Genomic DNA, 21909 nt, shown 5'->3' with positions numbered 1-21909 from the left:
CTGGGGCGGGGGGGGGTTCACCTTCCTCTGCAGCATCAGGCCTGAGTCACTTGCAGGTTTAAACTAGTATAAATGGTGGATTCTCTGTAACTTGAAGTCTTTACATCATGATTTGAGGACTTCAGTATCTCAGCCAGACGTTAGGGATCTATTACAGGAGGGGGAGGAGGTTCTGCGGCCTGCAATGTGCAGATCAGACTAGATGACCAGGATGGTCCCTTATGACCTTAAAGTCTATGAGCTAAGGACACAACAACAGCATGAAGTGAGCACACGGTTGCTGAACTCAGCTGCATGTCCTGTGTATTCTGTGGGCACAGGTTTGATCCAGGACTTTAAATCTTCTCCATCCCCAACTGCAGTGATCCTATGGATTAATTAATCCACGCACAACACATTCCTGTCGACCTCTTGGGCAGCTGGTTTCATGACTCCCTGCTTCTCAACTAAAAAAAGGTCACACACTGAGCCAGCAAGAGAACCCAGGAATCCTGACTCCCAATCTCCTACCCTCATCCCTAGGCAACACCATCTGAAGACGGTTTTACAAAGAATGACAGGGGAAGGGAGAGATGCTCTTCAGAATCCTTTATTACATCTGAAGTTAAACAACTGTGTTAAAAATGGCATGATCCTCATGGGGAATAATAGGCACGAGCACTGCCTCTAGCTTGTATTGGGACGCACTGGCTAAATGCAGGAATGTTGGGGAGGATACAAGAGAAGAGCAAAACAAGTTACGCATTAAACCGGAGCCCCATGCCAAGAATTCAGACATGGTAAGAGTTAACAGAGGGGCCTGGAGACAGATTGGGCTTTACAGGAATTCCAGGAGACTGGAGTGGTGAGGGAGATGCTGGTATATAGAACCACACACTTCATTACTCTCCACTTAGCTGCTGATGACAAGGCTTTCGATAAACACGGCATGATGGATTCCAGCCACAGTAGGTGACCTGCTGCTCTCAGCTCCTTCCGACATGCTTTGGGGCTTTGCTCCCGCTATCAGGCTAGGCAGTCACTTTCTACTCCCCAATCTCCCCAAACACATGGTCAGTAAGATGCGGGAAACATGCCTGAAAAGAGGAAGCTTGTCTCATCTAATAGAGATTCTTCCCCTGGGCAGCTTTGGTTTGCTGGTGCCACCATCACTCATGACAAGCTGACAGGAGCCCGGACTGATGGATGTTTAATAGGAAGAGATGCCTGTAGGCAATCTGGTTGCATTGGAAGTGGTACTCCTGTATCCCAGTTTGAAGGAATGCTGCAACATGACAGTATATTCGGGGTTTCCAGGAAGGGAGAGCAGCTCTGATTACATATGGCTGGCCATGTGTGCAGACTGCCCGGGAATCCCACTGAGATTGTCTATGCACAAGGATGCCAGCTCTCTGGCAGGAGTTGGTTGTTAGGACAGCAGCTGCCCGGTGGTGGCGTGAAGAGAGGAAACTCTGCCCTCCCTGCATCCCATTGCCAACCCCTGGCCTCGCTCTACTCCAGCTGGGTAAGGCAGCGGAGTGAGAGCTCTCAGCAGAGACCCACAGACTCAGTCACTGGTACTGTCTTCGCTGTCAGAATAAGCCCCCAACAGGCTGAGGGAAGAGCCCTGGGCTGCTGATGGGGGCTGGGTCACAGCAGGTAACGAGGAACTCCAACTTCCAGCATCTAGAAACCAAACAGAGCAGGTTCAATCATTCACACCCCAGACCCACTGTTGGGGAACCGAGAGCTGCACCTTATGGAAGCCCAATGAAATCAGGAGTTGGAGCACTCTTGCTGCAGCATGGATGGGCTTCTACCACCGTGACGGGCAGGGCCAGGCACTGCCATGTTCTGGGCACCCACTGCAACACCAGGCATTAGGACCTGGAGTAAAACAGATTCCTTAGGACCCTGTCTGAATCTCAGTGAGGATTATAAGGTTTGATGTTGCTGGGAGAAGAGACGGTCACATTTCTATGGAGGCTCTCCTCCTGCCCCCTTGTGGTGACATAAGAGAACGGAAACGTCAGAGATACTTAAGCATACGTGGAGTCCACCTAACTAGAAGAGGGTGAGGTGAGTCAAACCTCAATCTAACACAGATGCTTTCTGTGAAGTGGCGTCCTGTGTGAGAAACCGTCTTTGCTGTACAAGCTCTCAGGCTGGAAAGGTGGAGCGGAGGGACTGGTGTGTGGATCATATAGGGAAAACATCGTTCAGCTGGGCCATTCATGGAACACCAGGTTTGGATCAGCAACCAATGTAATCTTACATAGCACTTGTCATTCAAAAAAATTAAAACTACCCAGAGGGCTGGGATCATTTCACCTGCCATCAAAATGCAGCCACCTCTGCGATGGAACACAGCCGCTGTTCAACAGAACAAAGCAATCCCATGCAACAGTTTAGGACAGGAAGGAAAGAATATTGTGTGCAACTGAAAGTGCAGGGGAGTTTGGGGAAGGTAGAATAGCATATCCCAAATACCACAGCATACAGTATAAACTCCCTGTACAGTAAAATGAAGACAGAAGATGGCTTCTGCAAGCTGTTTATGTTACTGTAGCAGACAGCTGTGTCAACAGCCCCAACCTCGTTGTGGAAAGTACGTTTTGGAATGGCACAGTAAATTCAAATCCCATGCCTGGTCTCGCATTACTGTCTGTATTACTGTAGTGCACCGGAACCCGAGTTATGGGCCAGGACGCCTTTGGGTTAGGCGCTGTACAGACACAGAACAAACAGAGGAGCTCAATAATTTTATGAGCAATAATATCAATATATTTAATCATAGTACTTCTATAGGCTGGCACCATCATTGTATCTGAGCACCAAAATATCAATACAGAAGTTCAGACACTGGTAATCAGCTTTCATGCTTCAGGACACAAGCTCTTTGCCAGAGTGGTCAGGAAGGAATTTTACATCCCCATAACAATGCACTATACGGGAGGCAGGAGATGGCTTCCTCTCTGAAACACTGGGCATTGGCCCCTACTGGAAATCCCAACACCAGACTTGATGCCATTCTGACAAAGTCCTATTGGGTTGTGAATTACTAAACTGCAATATATAATTGAAGACAACACAGACACATGTGATTAAGCTGCTTGATGTCACCAACCTGTTAGAACCCACCTTGGTGGCCTAGAGTTAAGTGGCTAATCAGGTCCTTCATTGCCATGTAGGTGAGACAGAACCCAAGTTACCTGAGCTTTGTAGTGTAATTTGCTTCCCCACATTGTTAGTGGTAGTGGAACCCGGGGTCTGTTTCTTCACAGTGACCAGGCCTGCCAGCTGGGACTTGCTGTTCAGTTTGCCCACACTCCTCTCCCAGCTTTCAGTCTTTAGCTTCTTGCTCTGGGGCTCAACGTCCTATGGAAGGGAACACAAATATTAACGTTCTTGGTCCTTGGAGCCGCTAGTGGGGGAAGAGAAACTATGCAAAATGCTACATCATCATCATCATCAAAATCAAGGGTGGTTTGAGTTGCATACACAGAGGTATCATGTCACAGAGCAGCAAGGAGAAAGCCCCTCTCTGGATATCTACCGGGTTTAACACACTTGTGACGAGATGGCTCAGAAGGATTAGCACTGGGACAGGAAACATTTCACAGTTCAACTCCAGCCTGGCTTGGGGGTCACTTGAAAGCTTTCACCAGCCTGCACTGTTTGATGGTCTCAATGGACAGGGATTGACATAAAAGAGAGACCGCTGCCATTGGCACTAACTGGCCCGTATGCTGGATCCGCTGTGGAGATTACACCAAGGACTGAACTCCCTCCGCCTCAGAGCAAGCATCAGAACAACAGGCTGGGATCATGCAGGGGAGCTTGCCCTGCTGTGGATAAACACAGGGCTTCATTCTTCAGGGATGTCCAGCTGGCATCTTCCACCACTGCTAATCTTGTATTGACGTAACTTAAATTTGTATAACGATTAAACCATTACGATCCTTTTGGGTACAAGCCAAAAACAGGGAGCAAAGCCAGCAGCAAGATGCTCACCACTGAACCATCATCAGGCATGACAGTGGGGGTGGGGGCTCTTAGCGGCAGCTCACCCCCCACGGAGATGAGCCCCTTTGTTAGTTGATAAAGGCTGAAGTTTACTTCGACCAAAACCTCTCACTTCTTCCTTTCAGTCTAATACATAATGAGCCACATTTTCTAAACTGGGCCCGCAAGAGAGACAATTGTGCCTCAAAGTCTCCAAAACAGGGGACTTCTCATTCAATGTGGTTCGCTGGGTTTTAGTTTGTTCCCTTGTGGAAAAATCTCCCATCTCAGAGAGACACACTGCTGGAAAAGCCCCTACCCCCAGGATTTACCTCCTGCAAGATGTCAGTAGGTTTCATTTTTGGCACTGATCTTGAGGGCACTTGGGCAGCTTCCTCATCAGAGTCAGAGTCTTCCAGGAATCGCCTGCTCTGGGCTTGTTCCAGCATAGCTCTGCAAAGCAAAGGGATCCCCCAGAGAGGTGTAACAGAGTGACTTGATTACAGTCTATCCGTGCCCACATGGGCAACAAATATTTGATAATGGGCTCTTCACTCTAGCAGACAAAGGTAGAACACAATCCAATGTCTGGAACTTCAAACTAAAATTCAGACTGGAAGTAAGGTGTTAAATGTTTGAGAGAATAATTAACCATTGGAACTATTTACCAAGGGTCAATGGTGGATTTTCCACCACTGGTAACTTAAATCAAAATTGGATGATTTTTCTAAAATATCTGCTCCAGGAACTACTCTGGGGCAGTTCTCTGGCCTGTATTATGCAAGAGGTCAGACTAGGGCAGGGGTGGGCAAACTACGGCCCCGTCAGGGCTTTGGATCCGGCCTGCAAGATTACCAGCCCCCCTGCACACCGCTGCCACCCCAGAGCCACTCAAGGTAAGCAGCGCTGGGCCGGAGCCCGCACCCCAAACCCCTCCTGCACCCAGCACCCCAGCCCTCTGCCCTGAGCCCCCTGCCACATCCCAACCCCCTGGCCCAGCCCTACATTCATGGCCCTGTATGCAATTTCCCCAGCCAGATGTGGCTCTCGGGCTAAAAAGTTTGCCCAGCCCTGGACTAGGGGTTGGTCTTCACTATGGGGAGATTGCTGCTGCAATTGAAGGGGTCGATTTAGCGGGTCTAGTGAAGACCCACTAAATTGATGGCAGAGCGCTCTCCAGTGGACCCCAGTATTCCATCTCTTCCAGAAGCGTAAAGGAAGTCAACCAAAGCGCGTTAAGCTGAAGTAGCATAACTTAGGTCAACTTACCCGAGTAGCGAAGACAAGCCCTAGATCACCACTGTGGACTTTTGGCCTTGGAGTCTATGACTCAAAAAAAAAACCATCCACCTTCACAAGCTCTGCGGAGAGCAGTGTTGTCCTGCATACACTGTAGTTCTGATATGTTACAACTGAGCTGGGACAGCCACTCTGCCAGAATGCAACAGCTCCCACATTGCTGCTGCACCCCATCTTCCCTTCCCAGTCTGTTAGCTGTTACAGCTTGGCAGGCCTGGAATCCTTTCAGCACTCCAAGTCCCCTTTTTTAGGTGCAGTTCAGTGCTGCTGAAAGGTCTTTCATTTAGCCCCAGAATAATACCATGGACACAACAATAGGGGTTCTCCCCACATCCTGACACAAAGGTACTTTAGCCCTACACCCTGGAAGAGACCTCCTCTCAAGGTGAGTTCAGTCTCAGAGGCCAGCTCAGTCTCTGACCTCTTTGCCAAAGATGTCAACTGGGACAGTGATTTTTGGCGTGCAAACACCGCCCCGTGAAGGAACATGTCACTTATATTTCCCTTGCCTCTTTCAATATTCGGGCCACCACACCTCATGTGTGTCCTTTACCTGTATGTCTAGATAGGTCGGATATTAGTCATCCTATTAGATCTCCTCACATCCCAATCCACACCACAGCTCTATCGTGCATAAATCCCACACCCTCAGATCGCAAGTGTTACCCTCTTTTGGATCTCTGGCACTGTCCCTCCCATTAAAATACTGCTGTGGGGATGTGGGGGGGCTGTTAAGACCACTGCCCAGCCCACCGGTGGCAGCCTGGAAAGTTTCATATATCCAGGTATGACCAGAACTCAAACATAAGCAATATTTCCAGCTGACTCACTTCATCTCCGTCTCATCCTCCTCTAGCTCCCTTCGTTTCCGCTCCTCCTCAAGGTCCTTATACTGCTTCAGCATGGATTCAAAGTCCACATTTGCCTGACGCTGGTTCAGCTCCTTCAGCTCTTGCAGGTTCTCCAGGACCTCCATCTCCAGCTTGGAGTCCTTCGTTCGGTTCTCCAAAACCTAGTAGGGAAAGCAGGAAAGCCCTTGAAGTACTGGGTAAGCCACAATGACAACTCATGAACTGTAGCTTCCATTACTAGCATGGCAATTCTTAAGTGCCTGCTGCCATGGTACCTAAGTGACAAAGGTTAGCATGAGTACTAGGCATGCGATAGCATGAGTACGGGGAGCCTCGTTTTCAGATCTTAACAAGCATAATTAAAGATTGTGGTAAACTCCCTTTACTCATTCCAGGATAAAACAGAACCTACAGAGACCTCAGTTACCATCTCTACCTAGGCCAGTTCCAAAGTTGCAGAACTGGGCAGTAGCCTCCTTCAATGCACTGAAACGCAAGTGGCCTGAGGCCTGCAAATCTCAGTCCAATATTTAGGACTTGGGGGGAAGGGAAGGGCGCATTCAAATACCTTCATGGGATTGTTCAGCTCTTCCTCCTCTCTTTCCTTCTGCACCCTCTTCTCCTCTTCCTCCAACAGCTTCTCAGCTTGGAAGTTCCGAGTGGCACCATGTTCCATTGTGTAGTCTGTGTTCTCAGGATCTGTCTGAGGAAGACAGCGGCAACATAAGGGAATGATTGTGAACATGCCACATGCACGACAGGCTGCTATTGCTCCAGTCGTTGTTCATCTATTCACTGCTGGTAGTGAACAGCCAGTATGATTTTCAAAGCAATACATAAAACTACACAAGTCACTTCAACCTTGTTTTATTCACGTCACTTGCCAAAAGAATGATTATTTATGCCCTAGAAACACCCATTGTACTCAGACATTTGAGCCGCAATAGCGCCCTGCTCACACTGTGGATGAGATACTTCACTGTTTGTTAAAAAGGGGACAGAGATCAAATAGTTTGGATGCAAAATTTGACCTCTGGTTGTCTTAAAATAGTAGCATTTGTTGGGAACCGTCTAGGATTAGAACTGAGATCTCCTGTCACTCACTGCCCGGATCCACAGGCTGCCTCCCCAGATATCAAGAGCCCAGCTATAGAAGTCTCTTCACCTTGAATGTGATTTCTGCCAGACAACGGGTGCATTTGATGTAGAAGCGAAAGATGGGAAGCCCCAAGTACACCTCATTCTGAACAGTCTCCTTGCGAGCATTAAACTTCTTGCCTTTATAGATGTACTCACCACATGTCTTGCACCTACACGAAACAAAGAGAAAGTGCATTAGGTCCACAGTGTAATAAAAATCTAGAGAAAGACAGGAGTCTAACTGACATACATGGGGGCAGAGCCTAGTTTTAATGGGCATTGTAACTTGAGAATCACATTTCCATCTGAACATCTGGTACATATTGTTATACATAACCTCTAAGATGACCAGAATAGAAAGACATTACATACATTGCTATTTTTTCCATGTAATCTTTGATCAGCATCACTTCTGTTGATTGACAGTTGCCTCCCTCTCACATACTGCTCCGGAGTGGGGCGTTCCTGCACACTCTGGACATTTAGGTACTTGTATGGCCTTCATCACTGTAGTTTCTGAGGACCTCACCATCATTAATGGATATTATTATTAGTGGACAGGTATTGCCCCCCACTAGTTAAAAAACAAAGCCAGGGAATTGAGGCACAGGGTTGATTGGGTAACTTGCCCAAGCTCACACAATAAGTCTGTAGCCAAGCCAGGAATTGAACCAGTCACAGTCAAAGTCCAGTGTTTTATCCACTGGACCATCCTTTCCACCCTCCTGGTTTCTGTGAGGTGTTTTACAGCAACAGCAGAAGCTGAATCTAAAGAGGCAGGTGTGTCCATCACAAGTAAAAGGCTGGATGGACTTGAGTCTGGTCATGCGATCCTCAGGCCTGCCTAAAAGACCATTATGAATACAGCAGGGGAACATTTGGTCAGCCCTAGCATTTAAGCATCATGCTAAACATGCATACATAGTAGTTTGATAGTGTCTAGATTAAGTCATGCTAGAGGAGATTCTGCTATTTAGTTTATAGCTATACGACCTGCCCCCCTAAAGGGTTACATCAGTTGTAAATATTGTGGTGCACAGAGTAACTTGCTTAAAAAAAAAAAAAAAAAAAAACACCTCACAAGCATTCCTTATTACCAAAATCCAGTCAGTACATTCAGCAAATAGCTGGATTCATCCCAATATACAGTCAGCTCGATGGAAACACAGTAAGAACCCAGAGGAGGGATATCCTATGAAATCTGCCAAATGCTCGTGACAGAACAGTGTTGCCATAGGTTCTCCGGTACACGTACAGCCAGGACCACCTCTCTCACCTCATGTTGAATGGGGCCATCAACCGCACAACATATTGCCGGTCCTTTGGGAGCTTGAGCTTTGGGATTTTAGACGGATCGAAGTCGGGCGGATAGTATTTCTACAAGAACAAAGCAGAAAAGGCATCAGTTGGGAGGCTGTGGGGTGAGAGGGTGAAATGCGGGGGGGGGGGAGAAAAACAGGGTATCACCCATTGCTCCAGCTCTTTGGAATCCGCTGAGGATCAGAGCAGGGCCGCAATGTCAGGGCTCCCCACACTCACATCAGAGCCTACCTGCATGCAAAGCTTAGAAGGCCTCTCAGCAGAACAGACAGATGCCACCTCTCCCCTCCCCCGCTACGGCCCCCCTCCCCCCGCTACCTGTCCCTCTCCCCTCCCCCGCTACGGCCCCCCTCCCCCCGCTACCTGTCCCTCTCCCCTCCCCCGCTACGGCCCCCCTCCCCCCGCTACCTGTCCCTCTCCCCTCCCCCGCTACGGCCCCCCTCCCCCCGCTACCTGTCCCTCTCCCCTCCCCCGCTACGGCCCCCCTCCCCCCACTACCTGTCCCTCTCCCCTCCCCCGCTACGGCCTCCCCGGTCCCCCTCCCCCCACTACCTGTCCCTCTCCCCTCCCCCGCTACGGCCCCCCTCCCCCCCGCTACCTGTCCCTCTCCCCTCCCCCGCTACGGCCCCCCTCCCCCCACTACCTGTCCCTCTCCCCTCCCCCGCTACGCCCCCCCCGGTCCCCCTCCCCCCACTACCTGTCCCCCGCTACGCCCCCCGGTCCCTCTCCCCCCCGCTACGCCCCCCCCACTACCTGTCCCCCGCTACGCCCCCCCGGTCCCTCTCCCCTCCCCCGCTACGGGGCCCCCCGGGTCTCCTTCTCCCTCCCCCACTGCTGGGCCCGCCCCCGACTCACATTCAAAACCTTCCTCTCCGACATTTTGCCCCCGGTCTGTGCCCAGCCCGGGTCCGCCCCGCGCTAACTCTCCGCCCCGCACAGCTCCTCCGGTACTTCCGGGAGCCAGCCCTCGCACCCTGCCATTGGCCTGAACGAGGAGCCGCCGGGCACACGTGTTTCCTATTGGCTCGTACTGCCGCCCGTCACGATCAAACCCCGCCCACTGGCTCGCGTCCTTCAGCTAAAGTGGCCCGTCTACGGGCCCCGCCCTGCCGAGAAAGGTTCCGGGAGGAGCTGAGTCTTGGCTGCTGCAGGGCGGGCTCAGCATTGGAGGGTCTGTGGGGCTCGGTGCGTTGGCCGCGCCTGGGGGCTGCTGTCCCAGGCCATTTCAGACCCTCCTATGCAGTGTACAGAGAAACCAGGCAGCAAGCCGCCCGCTCCTGAGTTTGCCCATTGCAAGGAGACGTGCAGGGTTTATAGTGCCATGCCAGGCTGGTCTCACGTTTGGCACCACCCGGGCTCCTGAAAGTGGCCAGCATGTCCCTGCAGGCCCTAGATGGGAGGTCAGGGGGTCTCTGTGTGCTGCCCCCAACACCGAATCTGCAGCTCCCATTGGCCAGGAGCTGCGGGGAGGTGCCTGAGGGCATGGACAGCATGGAGCCCCCCCTCCAAGGGGCCACAGGGATGTGATCGCTGCTTCTGGGAGCGGCGGGGAGGGGGGAAAGGCCTGCAGGGAGCCTGCCTTAGCCCCACTGCGCCACTGCCCAGGAACTGCGCGAGATGAGTGTCACCTGGCCGGAGCCTGTACCCCTCACCCCCTCCCACACCCCAACCCCCCGCCACAGCCCTGAGCCCTCTCTGGGAGCAAGTACCTCTTACCCCCTCCTGCACCCCAATCCTCTGCCCCAGCCCTGAGCACCCTCCTGCAGCCAAACTCTCTCCCAGAGCTTGCATCCCATACCTCCTGCTCCAGGCTCAGCCCGGAGCTACCTCCCATACTCTAAACCCTTCAGCCCCAGCCCAGAGCCTGCACCCCAACTCTCTGCCCCAGCCCGGTGAAAGTGAGTGAGGGTTGGGGAGAGCAAGCAACGTGGGGGTTGGGGAAGGAGTGAGTGGGGCGGGGCCTTGGAGAAGGGGCAGGGCAGGGGCCTCAGGGAAGGGATGGGGCAAGGTGTTTGGGTTTGTGTGATTAGACAGTTGGTAACCCTATTAGCATGTCTGATGCAGTATTGCCAATCCCAAACCTTCCAAAATCACAAGGTGGGTTCTGAAAATCATGAAATTTTTTAAAAAAATACATTTGGGGACTTTTTCATTTGCCTTCCTGTTTTTGAGCCTTTAGGATGTACTTGGGTCACATTTTCATGCTTTTCTCTACAGCTACGAGGACTAGAAATTTTCTTTAAAAAAAAATTAAAGCCAAGATTATTATGTATTCGCATCACTAGAGCTTCTGAGGCTTTAAAAAACAAAGAAAGAAGCAAACAAATCCCATTAAAACAAAGTTTGTGATAAAATTGCAGAAGTTGGCAACACGGCTGAGCATACCCCAAAATGAAGGCATGGCCTCAAACATATCTTATAAAGCCAGAAGGGACGACTGTGATCATCTAGTCTGACTGCTGTCTAGCCAGGCTTGCAAGGGTTAGATTTTGTATTGGTAAATGTCAGTAATGTTGATTTCACCATAACCACACGGATGAAAAATATTTCTATCAATAATAATCAAAATGTACAAAGTCAGAAAAATGGTGCTTGAGAACTCAGAGTTTGATGTAAGGATTAGGGTTGCCAGGCTGGTTTTTGACTGGAACACCCAGTTGAAAAAGGATCCTGGCAGCTCTGATCAGCACTGCTGACTGGGCCATTAAAAGTCCAGCCGGCTGCGCAGTGGGGCTAAGGCAGGCTCCCTGCCTGCCCTGGCTCCACATGGCTCCCGGAAGCACCCAGCATTTCCCTTCAGCTCCAAGGCAAAGGCGTGGCCACAGGGACTCTGCGCACTGCCCCTGCCGCAAGTGCCGGCTACGCAGCTCCCACTAGCCAGGAGCCGCAGCCAATGAGAGCTGCGAGGGCAGTGCCTGGGAAGGGGGCAGAATGCAGAACAACCTGGCCATGCTTCCTCCTAGGAGCCGGACATGCCAGCTTCTGGGATGGGACAGCTTCTGGGAGCTGCCTGAGGTGAGCGCACCCGGAACCCACCTCACCCCCTCCTGCACCCCCACCCTCCCTGCCCCAGCCCTGAGACCTGTCCCACACCCAAACTCCCTCCCAGAACCCACACCTCCTCCCACACTCTGAACCCCTCAGGTCCAATCCCACACCAGAGCCCACACCCCCAACTGGAGCTCCTCGTGTCCCAGCCAGGAGCCCACCTCCACATCCTGAACCCCTCATTTCTGGCCCCACCCAAGAACACGCACCCCATCCCAAAGTCCATCCTGCCTCCCACACCCTATCCCCCTGTCCCAGCCTGGAGCCCCCTCCCACACTCTGAACCCCTCATTTCTGGCTCCACCCCGGAGCCCTCACCCCCTCTTGCAGCCCAACCCCCTGCCCAGCCTGCTGAAAATGAGCAAGGGTGGAGAAGAGCAAGCGATGGTGGGAGGAGGCATGGAGTGAGTAGGGGTGGGGCCTCGGAGAAGTGGCCGGGCAGGGGAGGGGAAGGGCAGGGAGTGGGGCAGGGGTGTTCGGTTTTCTGCGATCGGAAAGTTGGTAACCCTAGTAAGGCTATTTACTTTGTGTATTTACACATGATGTTGACAATTTGTGCTCTCATGTTTATAAAGCTTTAACTTTTTTAATCTCAAAGTCTATTGTCATTAAATAATGATTGTTTCCCAGAACAGTGAAAATTTAAATAGATAAAAACTGAAAAAAATGCTTAAAAATAAGCAGCAATATTATCCATCCAAATCATAACAAAATAAAAATCGAATGCTGCCAAACCTATGTATAACAAAGGCCATAGGACATCCCTGAATTAATTCCTGTTTGAACTGACACATATCTGTTAGTGCAAATGTCCAATCTAGATTTAAAAATCAAATTTAATCTTACTAGGACATAAGAAAGTCCTTGTAAAATATACTAGAGCAGGCCAAAACGCTGCCCTCACGCTAAGCTGTAGTTTCAAATGGATATGGTATTCTTACTTCTCCCTGTTCTACACTCTTGTGTCAAACAACCACCAGGCGCCACCCCAGAGGTGGCTGCATTCAGCACTCCTCAAGTAGAGTGTTTTAAGGCCTGATCCTGCAGACATTCCCTGCCAGGCCCAGCGCTTTCTAATGTGAGGTGTTTACTTAATAGGATCATTCATGATAGTAAGCAATCCTATGCACAGCAGCTGAAGCATTGGCAGGGTCAGGCCCATAGGCTGAGATGCTGCAGGGCACTCATGTACTTACCTTTATACGCATGAGCAGCCCCACTGGTGTCTTACTAAGTAGGTGTGTAAGTCTTTGCAGGGTTAGGGGCTTAGACTGTAAAACACTTTAAGGAGTGTACACTTTGCAACGAAAGGTGCGATTTAAAAGTAAGATGTTTTTTATCTTCTTTGTTTGAACAGCCTCTGTCTCCTGGCAAAATCGAATAAAATTGATGTGGAATAGAAATGCGATAAACCTAAATCCCCAAAGCCGAAAGGTACATCAGCCAGATTATCGCGTAATATAAATGCACTTTATTTCTTTTATCCATTTGCTTTTTGACTTCTCTACAGTACACATTCTGCATTAAAGAGCACGTTCTCGGACAGAATGCCGGAGCATTCTGACTTCTTTGGCTAAAAAGTGAGTGAGTATTTTGGTTATTCTAAATATGTTTAACCTGATTACAAGATGCCTTGTCTATAGGAAAATCCGACATATAAGCGATGCCTGTGGACACGGGATATTCCTATCCCTGTGACATCAACACACATGTCAGTCGATTACAAGGTCAGCTGCTAAATTCATACAAAGCCAGAAAATACATGCATAGTTCCAAGGCACTGACAGATGGGATATTAGAAGCTGGTGGCACAACACCATGATTTGGTCCCACAGGGCCTCCCGTGCTGTCTCCTCTTTAGGAGTAGGATGGTGGGTCTGGCACAGAGAACAGGGACACAGGGGAGAGGAGGGCATCCATCGTGGGAGAGGATGACAGGAAGGGAACTGGCCAGAGAAGGGGCAGAAAACCAAAAGGCCTTGGGTCCTGGGAAGAGGGTCAGCGGGTGGGGAACCAGGCTCGCGAGGAGGATCAGCCATTGACAAAAGGGGCGTTTGAAGTGAACTGGCCAAAGCCAGCCTTGAGGCAGGGGCCCTGGGAAGGAGCGGCAGGCCCTTCCTGCCGCCAGCTTGGCTTTGAATCAGGAGCTGAACCGTGCTTTGTCCGAAGAGCAGGATTTGGGCTGGAATTTAGCTCCGGTTCTCTTGGGAACCATGTTCTGAGTTGGCCCTGCTAGCAGGGGATGGTTAAATGAAACAGACAGGGCAGGCGTGTCAGTCACCCTGGGGACCTCCCGAGCTGCTCTGGAGATGGATCTGTACCAGACTCATGTCCTCGGTGAACCGGCCAGAGTGAGCCTTGTCCCACACGCCTACCAGTGGGGCACGTACTTTCTCTGCTTCAAGGAAACTCAGCCCCAGCGTCTGAGGCCCACAGCAGGTTGAATCCGGCAGGAGTCCTTAGTGGGTTACACAGAGCAACAAGGAGGATCAAAGCATAGGGACCCTCTCCCATCCCAACCCAGCTCCTGTGTTTTCTGTCAGGTGAATTGCAGCGGCCTGAGCGGAAGGTGAAGGCAAAAGCAAATCAAATCTTGACTCCAAGAGCTTCTGGCCGCACCAGACATCCCCTCCGCTCACGGCTGTGTCCAGGGGGTGCCCGATACCAGCGGGCTCCAGGTGCTGTAGTCACCGTAGTCCGTGAAGTCCTTGGCTGCCACTTGCACGTGGTGGATGGCTCTGGGGCGGATCCCAGTCAGGGTGAAGGAGGTCTGCTCGTATGGCCCGATCTGGGAGGCAACACACGCGGCAGAGGTGGGGTTAGGCCAGGAACATGCCCCTAAGGAACCCTGCAGGGCCACATGCAAGGGGAGGTTGCCTAGTAGACTGCGAGGCAGGAAACAGAGCTCCTATACCTGGCTCTGCCACGCTCTCACCCCGTGATCGTGGGCAAGCCGTGCCCCCTCTCCGAGCCTGGGTTTGCCCATCGGCAGCGTGGGGTTGATGATTCCAGCCTGCTTTTGGGAAGGGCTCTGAGATCCATTTCAGGAAAGGGCTGTATCAGAGTTACATGTTACCACTGATGTGATGCTCTGGGGGTCCCCAGCCGCCTACTGCTTCTAGGGGCAGTTTGGGGAGGGGCGGCAAAGCGAAGGTACATACGAGGAGGTACCGTGCTCGGCGCTGTACGAGATGCTGCCCAGAAAGACAGAGGAGGAGAAGCAGCTGCTGATACTTAGGGCACCAGAAGAATTGCCCGAGTGGATCAGATCTGAGGCCCATTTAGCCCAGCTTCCCACCTCAGACAGTGGCCAGCACTCGCTGCTTCAGAAGAAGGTGTAAGAATCCCACGGCAGACAGCTAAGGGATAATCTGCCCCCAGGAGGAACAGAGCCAAGGGATGGAGAATTGGGGGGATAGGGATCCCCCCACCTCCCCATGAATCAGCTCGAAGGCTCTTCAGAATGCTCAGAAAAGCAAAGTGGCGACTCTCTGCCCTCGCGCAGACCCTGCAGGCCCGGTGTGGGCAGTGGGCAGGACGTGATTGAAGCAATTTCTATGCCAAAGCAAATAACGGCCTTGACCCAGACCTGGACCGTCAGCCCTGGGAGGGCAAAGAGGGCCTTTCCAGTGGGTTGAGTGCACTGGCTGCCCTCAATGCCATCTGCGAAGCAAAGCGAACCACCAGCAACCCGCAAGCGGCTGGAGCCGAGAGCGCTGGGGCATCGCGGGCACTCACCGTTCGGTTGTTGTTGGCTCCCGCCCTCGCGTAGCGAATGAGGTACTTGAGCGGGAAGTACTGCGGGAAGGGCCAGGTACTGGGCGGCTGCCACTCCAGGAGCAGCTTCTTGCTCTCCCCAGGGATGGGGGAGACCCTCAGGTCTTCCGGGGGATCCGGCCGGACTAACAAGACACACAGAACAATCACACCCCGGAGCGTCTGGCGAGGCCGGCAGCCTGAGTCCTTCCGCGCCAGTGGCAGGGGCAGCCTCATTGCTTTGCCCGGCAGCGCCAGCTTAGGAGCTCAGCACAATGAGTGTCCCAGGGCTGTGCTCTTTGATATTTACCAGGGGCCCTGTTGGGGCCACTGAGCCCCCAACGTCCTCATGGTAAGGCCTGGAGCTGGAGACTGGCACCATACGGCGGGGGCAGGGGAGGGAGGGAGGGAGTCTCACCCCAGAGCGAGAGGGAGCACTTCTCAGCATGGTCCGTCCAGTCCCGACCTGCGGTGATGAGCTTTGGGAAGTAGCACCTGCCCCTCGCCCAACAGGCTGAGAGCCAACAGCTCATTGCACAAAGGCCTCCAAGCAGCCAGCAGACCCGGGGGACTTTCCATCCCAGATGAGCTGGTGAACCAGCAAGGACCCGGCCTGTTTTGGCTGGGATTTCCCATGGAGCCCAAGGGGGGGTGGGTCTGTCTCGCAGGTCTCCTTTGAGATTCCCAGCCTCCATCCCCAATCCAGCCTGGTATCTGAAACGCGAAGGTCAGATTCACTGAAATAGCTTCTCTTTCTCTGGTGCCCCACACTCCACTAGGTAACCCTTCACCCTGGCCCCATTACCTGGGTCACCAAGTGCAGGGAAAGCACAATGGTGGAGGTGGCATGGAACCCAGGAGTCCTGACTCCCACTCCCGCTACTCTAACCAAGAGAGGTTAAGTGATGGGATCAGGGTCAGGCAGCAAATCACTGGTAGCTCTGAGAACAGAACCCAGGAGTCCTGACACCCAGGGCCAGGCTCTAACCATGGTGCCATGCACCATTATGCCCTGGAGCCCTTGCCCCCCAATTCCTGGGGATCCCTGCCCTACTCTACCCATGGCGGTGTATCCCGAGGGGCCGTGAACTCTTACTGATCTCCTCTACGATGAAGGGGAAGAGGTTCATCGTCGCGCCCAGCGGGTTCACAGCCGTCACGTTCAGCACATAGGGGGTGATGGAAAACATCTGGATGTCGCTGATGGAGCAGCTGCTGGCCCCGGCCCCTGGCTGGACACACTCGTTCTCCTTGGCCCCCAGGCCATGCCTGCAGTGTGGGCGGACGCAGTTCAGCACCCTGCTGCAGAGACGCTGCTCTCTGTCCAGTGGGCTCCTGTTGCTCATAGAGGGTCTCAATCCTCTGCCCAGAGACATACCCTGTGGGCTTTGGGCTACCACAGCTCACCAGGGCAAGCTGAGAGTCTGCGCTTGCCTCTCACTCCAGCCAATGAGTGATGCCCAAGAGTTGACTGATTGCACCTGGGGACTGAACTTGGGGTGCACCTAGAGGTCAGGTCCTTTCTCCTTCCCTCACCACCTTGTCCCCAGCTGGCCCCTGGAGGATTTTACCTGTACGTGGTGATGAAATAAGTCTCCAGACGCGGTTCAGACTTCAACTTCCAAGTACAGTTGACGGTCTCGGGGTAACTGACAGCCCAGCACTCAATGGCAGGCTTCTCGGGGGGCGCTGCAGGAGGGGGAGGGACGGACAGTCACACAGACATCGCAGCGGGAAGTCCATCTACATCCAGGGCAGCTCAGTCCTGGAGCAACACGTCACCCACCCCACCCAGCCTGGCGCTCTGTCTCTGGCGGGGCCCCACTGATCAGCCTGCCCCAGCCTTCGCTAACAGAAGCGACTCTTTTAGTTCAGTTAGCAGAGGCAAGTGCATCTAGAGCCCGAGGTCACAGGTTCGATTCCCCCACTCCTGACAGCCTGTGACACAGCAGCTGTGGGTGCAGGGGCAGAATGAGAGACTCCCCCCTATGGAAAGGAACAGCTCACTCACAGCCCACCCGCAGCCGAATCCTGCGCAGGGTCTTCCCAGTGCCCGGGTGGTGGCAGCTGTATTCCCCCTCCTGGGCCAGGCTGGCGTTCCGCAGTAAGAGCTGGTCCTTGTCTCCTCCCGCCGCGTCCTCGGACACGGCCACCTTGGTGCCATTCACTCTCCATTCCGCCCTGGCGGCCCCGACGGGCCCGTCGCAGCGAAGAAGCAGGTCGGTGCCGAGCGCGCCGTGGTGGACATGGCAGAGGCCTAGAATGCAAGGAGCAGCTGTCACAGGGTGCCCGGCATGTTACCCGGAGCTCGGGCAGGCAGTGGCTGCTGCTTTGGGGCGGGGGTTAAAAGCCCACCGAGAAGTGAGGTGCTCAAATCCCATTACAACGTAGGGGAATTCAGAAGGGAGCAGGAGACCTGGTCTGATCCGCTGGGTATCACAGGTCAGAGAATTTAAGCCAGTTACCCGCATCGTGAGCCCGGTAACTTGTTTGGACAAAGCATCTCTTCCAGAAAGGCCGCCAGAGTTGATCTAACGACATTGAGAGATGCAGAATCCACCCCGTCCCGCTGGTTAATCAGCCTCCCTGTTACAGCTGGGGCCCCAGTTCTCACTAGAATGTGGCTGGCCTCTGCTCCCAGCCGCTGGGTCTTGTCCTGCTTTCCGCCGCTAGGTTGACTTGCCTAGCTCCCTCAGCTGCTTTTGAAACCCTCACCCCAGGATTGTGACCTGGCGGCCAGGACACCAAGCTGAGGAGCCAGGACTCCTGGGTTCTCTTTTTGCCTCTGCCACTGACCTCATAGTAAATGACTGGCCCAGGAGGGGGACGTTCCCAGCAGGGGGAAGTTCCCAAGACAGTGGTGCTGCCCGATGTGATCCTGGCTGCATGGGGCTGCGACTCACTAGCTTGCAAAGCAATGTGACCCCCCCAAAGGAGGCAGCCTCCCCTCCTCCCTGCCCTTCTCATTGTTAACCTAACGCGTCCAGCATCAGTCCCATGCCTGGGGTTATCCCCTTGCTAGGGGCTGCCCACCCGCCAGCATCAGGCTCAAGCCGATCACCAGCTGGGGTCAGGAGAAATTCACCTCCCCACCCCCTGATCGAGTCAGGCGCTCAGGGGAAGAGGGTTTGCCGCTGTCTCTATTGCATCATTGGATGGGTCCAAGTCAGGCTACTGGGCGAGATGGCGCATCAGAGTGCAAGGGACCATCTGCTCAGCGGATCCTGGCGCCACAGAACCAACCCCACAGCCCAGGGGTAGGAGAAATACACAAAGCCTTGCCGGGGGCCACTGGGAACCGGCCCTTCCTCCTCGTACCCTCCTCTCCATTGCTCCCAGCCATGCTGCTGCAGGGGGCGGACCAGGCCGGCAGGACCAACGCGACGATCACCATCCACTTCATCTCCCAGCGGGCGCCGGTCGGCAGCACAGGCGCCTGGAGAAAAAGCTGCCAGGAGCAGAGCAAAATCAGGGCCTGAAAGTGGGTGTGGCTGGGAACAGACGATGCCTTCATGAGAGGGGCTCGGCCCTGGGGGGTTGGTGCAAGAGATTGATGTCATTTATGGAGGGGGTTTGGGCTGTACAAAGGCAGCATCGTCTAGTGGTTAGAAGAAAGGCCCTGGGACCTGGGTTCTATGCCCAGCAATTGGGCAAGTCCCTTCCCCAGTCTGTGCCTCAGTTTCCGCTCCCCCCCTTTGTCTATTTAGGCTGTGAACTCTTCAGGCCACGGCCCCTCTCTCTCACTGGGTGTCTGTGCAGGGCCCAGCTCAACACGGCCCTGCTCCGGGCTGGGCCTCCTGCTTGCTACCGACATACGGCTAAACAACAATCCTGCGGTGAGGAAAAGCATCCTGCCAGCCAAGCGCGGCAGATCTGATGCTGGGGACGAGGCCCCCATCTCGAATCCTGCGCCAAACGGCATTTGCTGGCGGTAGTGCTCCGGGGGAGGGAATCCATCTGTCAGGCCGCCCCTCCCGCCTTCCATCGGGGTCGGGCCCCAGCACCTCCACAGGAAGCTGCTGAATTTGTGCGAGCCCCATGTTCTGGGGCAGCTGCTTTGCTAACAGAGCGGGTCCCCAACAGGCCTCCCCGTGGGTGAAGCAGGTGTGTACTGCGGCAAGCCCTTTAGCCCAGCTGGGCTTCCCCCCACCGGAGGGCCCTGCAGCGTCTCCTGGGGAAGAAGAGAGACAGGCTGGGCTGGGAGGAAACTACCCTGGGTCTCCTTCCACAGGGATCTGGAGACCCCAGTCACAGAGGGGACTTTGGACCACACGCTTCCCTACCCCTGGCGTAACCCAGACTGAGCCCTAGACCTGCAATTTAACCCCTTCCCTACGGGAGGCTGCGGCACTGCCAGCCTTTGGCCCTTTCCAGACGACGTTGGCCAGCGCCCAAGAGGTTAAGGGGTCCAAGGAGAGGGTGTGGTGCCGGCAAGAAGGAAACAGCACCAAGCAGGAGCTAGAGTCACACGTGCAGGGCAGGCCTCTCTGCTGGGGTTTCCCAAGCTGGGTGAGTGGTTGTGGTTCTGTGGCCGAGAGGGGGCCCTGCACTAAATGCTGCTCTTTGGCAGAGGTATGAAAAGCCTGCCGCTCTCTGCTCGGGGCCAGGATCAGGACACACCAGGCCAGCACGTGGGCCCCACAGTGAGGTCGGGTTGTTTTACTGGCAACCCAGCGAGGCAGGGACAGAAAAGGGGATTTTTTTGGCTGACACCGTCTTCTCATGGCGAAACCACTCTTGAAGGCAGCCTGACCTACTGGTTGGAGCACTGGCCCTGGGGGGACCTGAGTTCTATTCCTAGCTCTGACCCTGGCCTGCAGGGAGACCTTGGGCAAGTCACGTCCCTGCTCCGTGCCTCAGTTTCCCCCTCTGTACAATAGGGGTGATGACAATGACCACCGAGGTTTGAGCTCTACTGCTGGGAAACGCTAGATAAGAGCCAGGACTCCGCATTAATGTTCCCCTGCGGCCCTGGAGCTCTATCGTTTAGTGGGGTGAATTCAGAGCTAGGGGCTCTGGTGGACAATCCTGCCTCTCTGCTAGGCAGGTCTCGTGTGGACAGCAGCTCCCGGAGCAACTGTTCTGTTCTCTTGTCCAGCCTCCACAGCCCCTTCTCCGAGACAGCTCTGCCACTGCTGCCCCTGCTCTGCCAGGCACTTGCCCCCACGGTGAGCCCACATGTCTGAAAGCCTCCCCCCCAGTCAGGGATTTTAGCTTCCCCGGCAGGTAGGGTTACAGCCCGGGGCCCCGAGTAATTGAAGGGGCACATAAGGGGTCTGTAGTAGAGATAGGAATTGAATCCAGATCTTCTCGAGACCCAGTCCCATGCCCTGGCCACTAGACCACGCTTCCTACCCCAGTCAGGAGGGCAAGTGGCAGGGGGGATTTTGTCCTGCTTGGCACTGAGCTGAGGACCCAGCCCACAGCTATGAAATCGCAGCCGTTTTCAGTCCCTGCCAGATCCAAACAGCTGGTGACCTAGATTTTTACCTGGACATTCGGGGTGCGTGTGAGTGTGTGGGTGGGGGGGGATCTGTCACTGGCCACTGCCCCCAAGCAACTCCACCGCTGCGCTCAAGGGTGGACAGCAGCTCTGAGCAGGGCTAGATGCCAGGACGGTGAGTTACCCACCCCTCTCCCGGGCGCAGAGGAGGGCGTGAACGGCCACGAATGTCATGACTTCGCCCCGCGATGCTTCACGCCAGCCGCCCGAGCAACAAACAGCCCCACCTGCCGCCAACACCCAGAGGAAACCAGAGACTCACCTGACGCGCACAGCTCGGCGTCCTGATGCCACGCCGAACCGGAGGCAACTAGAGTCACCTCGGCTCGGGAAGCAAAATCCCCGTCTGACCTCAGCCCAGCCGCTGCTCACTTCCTCGCACACAATGCGCTCAGGAAATCCACAAGCCTTTCCCACCACGGTTCCCGGAGACAACTCGGAACAAACCACAAAGCCCGCAAGTCCCCGCCCCGGGCAAGGCGGGGTTTTAGTGGCTGGGGTTCATGGGCCCAGGTCTCTCTTGGAGATGCGGGGCCAGCTGGGGAGAGGGGGGTGTTTAGCTGGTCTTTGCCCTGCTGCCGCAGGGCAAAGCACTTTTTAAACAAGGGTTTCAGAAAAAGGCAGTGACCGGATTATTTAGAGGCCCGTTGCTTGGACAGGGTTGGATCCTGCCCCTCAGGAGCCAGTGGGAATTATTGCTCTGAAACAAGCGGGAGCGGGGTCGTATGCACCGTAACGTGGGGTTCATGAGTCCAGCCCCCTGGCATGTGCAAAGCTGTACTCGGGGCCACCCCAGGGGCCTGGATGTGTCTCGGGACAGCGCAGCCACGTTCAGCCAATAGGATTTTTGCTCAACTTTCCTTTTTTTTAACTAAGTTGTTTTTAACTCCCAGGTATGTCTGGGGGAAGCCCCTTCCCAGGTGACCCTCCCCCCCAAAATGGCTAGTCCTGGAGGAAACCATGAGCCCCCAAAATCCCCTTCTGCTCCTGAGTTCTTGCCCAACCAGC

The 21909-nt window shown here is 54.0% G+C and overlaps 2 protein-coding genes across 4 annotated transcripts; both read right to left on the bottom strand.

The window, feature by feature from the left end:
* Positions 1-573: 573 nt before the first annotated feature.
* On the bottom strand, positions 574-9649 carry YJU2 (YJU2 splicing factor homolog). 2 transcript variants are annotated; one of them, XM_038384161.2, is made up of 8 exons: positions 9450-9649; positions 8551-8651; positions 7300-7444; positions 6703-6837; positions 6114-6295; positions 4317-4437; positions 3192-3357; positions 574-1665 (listed from the first exon to the last, which is right to left on the bottom strand). In XM_038384161.2, the coding sequence occupies exons 1-8, from the start codon at positions 9471-9473 to the stop codon at positions 1547-1549; spliced, it is 993 nt and encodes a 330-aa protein (XP_038240089.1). In that variant the 5' UTR covers positions 9474-9649; the 3' UTR covers positions 574-1546. The 2 variants fall into 2 exon arrangements, with proteins under 2 accessions (XP_038240089.1, XP_043358409.1); XM_043502474.1 differs by lacking the exon at positions 9450-9649 and adding an exon at positions 8814-8867.
* Positions 9650-13093: 3444 nt separating this feature from the next.
* EBI3 (Epstein-Barr virus induced 3) lies at positions 13094-21346 on the bottom strand. Of its 2 annotated transcripts, none has more exons than XM_043502473.1 (7): positions 21164-21346; positions 18717-18834; positions 17410-17655; positions 16970-17087; positions 16495-16667; positions 15381-15544; positions 13094-14430 (listed from the first exon to the last, which is right to left on the bottom strand). In XM_043502473.1, exons 2-7 carry the CDS (start codon positions 18799-18801, stop codon positions 14278-14280), a joined length of 939 nt encoding a protein of 312 aa, XP_043358408.1. In that variant the 5' UTR covers positions 18802-18834; positions 21164-21346; the 3' UTR covers positions 13094-14277. The 2 variants fall into 2 exon arrangements, with proteins under 2 accessions (XP_043358408.1, XP_038240105.1); XM_038384177.2 differs by having other exon boundaries at positions 18717-18846; positions 21164-21338.
* Between the last annotated feature and the right edge of the window lie 563 nt (positions 21347-21909).

This window comes from Dermochelys coriacea, chromosome 25 (assembly GCF_009764565.3).
Source record: "Dermochelys coriacea isolate rDerCor1 chromosome 25, rDerCor1.pri.v4, whole genome shotgun sequence".
Taxonomy (NCBI): Eukaryota; Metazoa; Chordata; order Testudines; family Dermochelyidae; genus Dermochelys; species Dermochelys coriacea.
Note: the sequence above shows the minus strand (reverse complement) of the source record. Positions and strands in the feature narration are given on the sequence as shown.

Coding starts and splice junctions, on each gene's coding strand:
- YJU2 (XM_038384161.2), bottom strand. CDS start 9,473: ATGTCGGAGAGGAAGGTTTTGAAT. Junction 7,445..8,550: donor ATGGCCCCATTCAACATGAG/GTGAGAGAGGTG, acceptor TGTTTCGTGTAG/GTGCAAGACATGTGGTGAGT. Junction 6,296..6,702: donor AGCTGAACAATCCCATGAAG/GTATTTGAATGC, acceptor TTTCCCTACTAG/GTTTTGGAGAACCGAACGAA.
- EBI3 (XM_043502473.1), bottom strand. CDS start 18,801: ATGAAGTGGATGGTGATCGTCGCGTTGGTCCTGCCGGCCTGGTCCGCC. Junction 17,088..17,409: donor GATTCGGCTGCGGGTGGGCT/GTGAGTGAGCTG, acceptor CCCCTCCTGCAG/CGCCCCCCGAGAAGCCTGCC. Junction 16,668..16,969: donor TATTTCATCACCACGTACAG/GTAAAATCCTCC, acceptor CCCACACTGCAG/GCATGGCCTGGGGGCCAAGG.